At 36.5% G+C, this 6,000-nt stretch overlaps 1 protein-coding gene across 1 annotated transcript in view; it reads right to left on the bottom strand.

The window, feature by feature from the left end:
- Positions 1 to 515: 515 nt before the first annotated feature.
- Positions 516 to 6,000, bottom strand: part of LOC141512215 (coiled-coil domain-containing protein 170-like) — a 46,659-nt gene continuing 41,174 nt past the window's right edge. The window contains exons 11-12 of the mRNA XM_074221045.1: positions 1,363 to 1,579; positions 516 to 728 (exon numbers count right to left, since the gene is read on the bottom strand). Of these exons, the coding sequence (XP_074077146.1) occupies positions 1,388 to 1,579 (192 nt within the window). The 3' untranslated portion in view covers positions 516 to 728; positions 1,363 to 1,387. The remainder of the gene's footprint in view (positions 729 to 1,362; positions 1,580 to 6,000) is intronic.

Here is a 6,000-nt window from a genome sequence, read left to right as displayed (position 1 = left end):
GTTCAATGAGGCAAAACACATTATTATATTAGTAATGTTGTAAATAAAAACACAGGCCTAATGGGGGAAAAAACATGGAAAAATAAGGTGGAAAATAATATGCTTTGATCTGCATTCAGAGTCCATAAAGTTCTTTCTCTGGAGTTAAATAGCATTTTTTCATCATAAGTCCTTTGGCATTGTCTTCCATTGCACTGCTGAGAATAAGTTGCAAAATGTCAAAGCTCTTCATACTTTTGGAACCCTTGTATAGAACCTCCTCCTGCAGTGTGCAATGTAGACAGAGCTATATGGAACACAAACAATTGAATTCCCGTCCTTTGCCAAGTTTTGTTGAGTCTAACTCAAAATCTGTTTTGCATCCTCTTCTCTGTATTCATGCAACCACTAACCTCATCATCTCCAATACAGTAAGAGTGTCTTAATTAGTTCCCTGGCTTCTATTTTTTGCCTCTTCCAATCTATCCTTGACATAGTTGACAAAATAAGTCTTCCTAAGGCTATCACTATGTATCATTCCTTTTCTCAAAAATCTTCAAGTTCCTTTTTGCATCTCTCTTACAAAACCCTTTCCTCTAACAAAACCCATTTGTTAATGCAACACTCCCCCTTCAAATTACCTTATATTTGCTCATCTATCTACAATGCTATGCCCCACTTTTGTTCAGTCATTTTATTCATATCCAACTCTTCATGACACCAGCTGGGATTTCCATTTCCTTCTCCAGCTTATTTTACGAAGATAAGGAATTGAGACAAACAGGATTAAGTGATTTGCAAAGGATCACACAGCTAGCTAATAAGTATGTGGGGCGAGATTTGAGCTCAGGAGATTATTCATGACTTCAGGCTCAGAACTCTCTCTGCCACCCAGCTGCCTTATATCCTCCTAGTAAAATGCAGTGTGACTATATAGAGTAGTTGATTAATGTTTGTTGAATTGAATAATACTAGGCATAATGAGTGCATAGGAAGAGTACTGAGTATCATGAAATATTTTAATATAAAATGGACTTAATTTCATTGCTTTTGTATTTACTCAAGTAAAAACTATTGGTACAGAATATTGTCAGCAGATGTCTAAAAATATTGAATTGGATATTAAGGAATATATCTGAAGATACAACAATTTGTGGAGATTTTTTTAAAACTAAGAAAGAACAGTTTTTTTTTAGAAAACTGTCATAGAGAGATAAAGAATCCTTGAAAAATAAAGATTTCCACAGTAATTGAATGAGACTATAATTCCCTAAGCAACATATATGAGGAACTGATTTTTAATCACAATGCTAAATTGTGACTAATCCTTTAGACATTCCTTTTATAGAAAGGTTCTTGTTAGAAAGTATGGGGGGAAAGTACCTGTCTTGCCGGTTTTACTACTTCTTCAAGTATTCTTTACCATATATAGCTCATTAGTAACAGCTTTCAGCATCTGATAGGCCCTTTCTTTGTCCTCTCTGGCTTCTGGCTCAGTGTAGTTTAATGTTGTTTTCAAATTGGTCACCTTTTTAGATGCTTTCTCTTTAATTGTTTCAACCTTTTGTAAATGTTTCTGGAGTTTTTCAATGGTTTTGTCCTGAGGGGTAGGAAGAGAACAATTATGATTCTGGCATTAATATTTAAAAAGCAAATAAATAAAAGGGGAAGGGAACAAATATTTCTTAGTATTTACTAAGAGCAAGGCTCTGAGCTAAGTACTTTGCAAAAATCATCTCATTTACAAATGCAACTTAAAACAACTATGAGGAACCACCTCACAATCACATTGAATAAAATGACAAAAAAAGGAAAATGATCAATGTTGGAGAAATTGTGGGTAGATTAAGACATTAATGCCCTGTTAATGAAGTTCTAAACCAATCCATTCATTCCAATGAGCAATATGGAACTATGCCTAAAGAAAAATAAAACTGGTCAAAATGGCCCCTCTCTCCTATCTTGATAGGTGTGCCATTTTGAAAAGTCCTCTCTCTCTCTCTCTCTCTCTCTCTTTCTCTCTCTTTTTGCAAGGCAATGGTGTTAAGTGGCTTGCCCAAGGCCATACAGCTAGGTAATTATTTAGCATCTGAGGCTGGATTTGAACTCCTGAACTCCTGTCTCCAGGACTGGTGATCTATCTACTGTGCCATCTAGTTGCCCCAAGTTATCTTAATGAAAAAGACCATTTTAATCACTGCAGACTAAGTATTCATGATCCATTTATAACAATTTGGGGGCTCGCCCTCAATATTAATGTAAATCTCTTTATCTGATATTTTCCAGGAAGAACATATGAAAAGAATGCAGGCAAATGGCTTGATTTCAAGTCCACTTTTTTAGTGTTCTTTCCAGGGGAAATATTTCAAGGGATTTCTGGGCAGATTGGCCTGCAGTTGAGAGTGATTAAAATGTCTGGGGGTAGAAGCGACATAAAGGAGTGATTGCAAGGGTGGCATCAGTGGCCAGAACCACCCTGGACTGGCTGAGAAGTCCTCCAGGTGGGAGATTTTCCCTGAAGGAGAGGCCAGAGAATAAAAGGGTGCCCTGAAGGAGGGGCATTTGGGTTCCCTCTCCAGGAATTTCCCTGAAATCTTAAACGGGGAAGGCTGCCTCCACACTTGAGCAGCAAGGGAGCCACTGGCTGGTAGCTGGAAGCCAAGGAAGGAAGCAGATTGGATCCAAATGCTGTGTGAGTGATTTCCAATGTTCCAGAGGGAGTATATGTATTTGTTCTTTGTCCTGTCTTATGTATTTGTCTGTGTTAGGTATTTCTGGGTCTGGGGAATCCATCTAAGTTTTAAAGTGGGAGAGCTGTTTCAGAAGGTAGGGCAGGAGGAAGTAAGTCTGTAGTGTTCCCCTGTGGAGCTCAGCCCATCTCTCACTGAGGTGGCAGCTGTGCTGGTGCTTTGAGTTAAAGACAAAAACCTGTGGTTTGAGGACAGGTTAAAAGAGAGAGAACTTTTAAGGGAAAGATTGAGAAGTTATAGTAGGGAAGATTTCTTATTCTTATGACTGTCTGGGGAAAATTCCATATTTTCTCACTGGGAGGGAGGAAGGGGGTGGTGGTTGGGGAAGTGGATGGCAGACTGGAGGCAAGGCAGTCTTGATCCCATCTGCCGTCTTGTTAAGGCCTGAACTCTAAACTAAATCCGGCTGAGTTGTGCCTCACCTAGCCATGGGGGTGGGGAAGAGGCATTAAGTACTGAAGCCTTTAAAGGAAATAGAGCCCACCACAGGCAAGATATGTGATTGGGAAAGGAAGGGAATATAAAATCCAAGGGTTCGGAGTCATATTTATTGAAAGGACCTCATATTTAATGAATTTCTCTGCTTTGGCTATATGGCCTAAGATTGATGACTTTCACTATGTTTCTGAACTGGAGTTTTGATAATCACTGTGAGGGTTTTAAAAGACCGTTATTAGTTTTGTTACATTCTGACAAAATTTGTACAGAATGGGAGGAATTAAATAATAACCTAGATTGTTAAATTGGTTTGGGATTTTGAACTGTATTGAAACACCTTTGGGTATAAGGAAAGTGGTGTTAGGTTAACTACGAAGAAAATATATGTAAGTGTGTGTGTGTGTGTGTGTGTGTGTACATATATATGTATATATATATATATATACATACACACACATAAAACTAAGAAGAAAAGCTATGTTAACAGGGAAATTTACTGATTTCTTTTGGGACCAAATTCTAGTTCATTTTAAAGCTAAGCCTAATGCTAACAATTGCATTCTTATTTTGGATGGAGTTTTTGGAATGTGAATGCTGGATTCTCTGTTTAAATTACTCAAAATAAACTGTTAGAAGTTTAGTTGTATTGCATTGGGGTTTTAAATGTATCATATGTATGCAATTGGACACTGAGAGGATCTGGGTAAAGAGGTCTGGAAGACAAAAGTATAAACATAGCAGGGTTAACATTTTGCTCTTGTTCTAAGGGAAATGAAATGTTTAAATAAGAATTTTATGTTTGATATATATTAACAATGTATGTTCAATTTTAAAAAAGTTAAGAATGTGAACTTTTCTATTGGTAACTGCAGACAGGTGATGTGGGGGCTCTGAACAAATAGCAATTGTGTAGTCCCACTGTCTGATAACGTATTGATGACTAAGCTGTATTTCTCAGTTATGTCATATTCTTCTGTAACTGCAAAGGGATTACATTTGCAATGTTTAGTTAACTCTTGTGAATATATGATATTTAAATACTGAATTGTTATGACTTGGGATTAACATATGATTTTCCTTCAAGGACAATATGGAAAATATCAAAAATTATGACCCTTTCTGGGATAGCTATGTGGGTTCATGAATAATGTACTAATGGAAGGATTGCTTGTACAAGGCAGTAATTTTTGTTGTATTCTTAATTGTTGTTTTATTATATTGGAATTAATAATACATGTTGCAAATTTAAAGTCACCTAAAATGATCTAAAGGTTTTAAAGATTTCTGAAAAGTAATTTTGTTTGTTAGGGGGCAGCTTGGTGGTATAGTGAATAGAGTATTGGTCCTGGAGACAGGAGGGCCTGTGTTGAAATTAGACCTCATAAACTTGATGATTACCTAGCTGTCTGACCTTGGGAGAATCATTCAACCCCAGTTTCCGTGCCAAAACAAAAATAGTAATTTGTATGTTAAAGGTGCCTAGTAGCTAACCAAGTTTATGTATGGAAGTTTCTAGCTATATAGAAATGCGAATTAGGAATATTTTTGATATATATGTATGTATATATATATATATATATATATATATATATATATATATATATATATATGTGTGTGTGTGTGTGTGTGTGTGTGTGTGTGTGTGTGTGTGTGTGTCTAGATAGATAGATAGATAGATATGTTCCAAAATTGGCGGTATGTTTTGAAGTAAAAGCACCTATGTAATACGAGAAAGATAAATACAAGAAAGATAATTTGAGCTTTTATGTGACAATATTTAGCTTAGTCAATCCCCTGGTCAATGGAGGCATTTATTTGTTGTAAAATACAACAGACTAGAAGGATGGTTCCCTAACCTAGGGGAATGTGATACAGCATCTTTTTATAGAGATAGAGTAAATATGGTTTCAGACAAAGGGATACCTCTAGTAAGAGGTAGCAAATGAGGCCTGTAGGACCAGCCAAAATTAGAAAACCTAGTTTTAGCAAAGACCCAAGGAGAACACTCAGAGCTTTAAGGAGTGGTTTCATTGATTGGGACCCCATTAAGGCTATAAATTGGAATTTGTGAATTGTACTCATCGGAAGTTCTAACTAGGTAAAACAAATGTTTTAGATCACAGGACTTTTAAACACATTTTCTCTTTTTATGTCAGATACCAGGATGGTCAGCAAAAGGAAATGCTACTGGGTCAATGTCATGTTCTTGGAGTCAAGGAAGCCAATGGACTAAAGAACCCAGAGATATGTAGTCAAAGGGGCAGCTTCTCAGTATAGCCTGAGATTGGACCCTTTTGACTTGATTTTTCAAAACTGACATTTGGATAATGTCTTACTTGGAAGAATATATCGGGCCTAAGGCATTCAACTACCCACATGACCTCTGCCTGGACACTGACATTCAATAGCCAGAAATAGGTTAGCTGTGTGGTTCTGACCCCTGCTATCAGCTACATGTTAAGATAGGAAATAAGTTTCCCTAATTTTTTCTTTAGAGGGTATATTTATGATAGAAGAAGAACGGCAAATTCTTAGGATAAATTTGAAGGTCTAGTTTAAGGAAAGGAATGTGAGTCAGATAAGTACACCAGGAAAAGGAAAATATGGGAATATTTTGTGGGAAAAAATCATTTTGGTTAAGGATGTTTGAGTCATTACTGTAATGAGAGCAAAGGTTTGGCATGATTGTTGAAAGTATATGTTACAAGCTTTAGGCGATGTGATAGTTCTCATTGGGAATTTGCTCTTGTAGTAAAATACTTATGGAAGTTTATTGTGTTAAAGTGAAGTATGTGTGTCAATATAGGTGTAAGGCAAAATGTAAATTGTAATA

The sequence above is a fragment of the Macrotis lagotis genome, chromosome 2, assembly GCF_037893015.1.
Source record: "Macrotis lagotis isolate mMagLag1 chromosome 2, bilby.v1.9.chrom.fasta, whole genome shotgun sequence".
NCBI lineage: Eukaryota > Metazoa > Chordata > Mammalia > Peramelemorphia > Peramelidae > Macrotis > Macrotis lagotis.
Note: the sequence above shows the minus strand (reverse complement) of the source record. Positions and strands in the feature narration are given on the sequence as shown.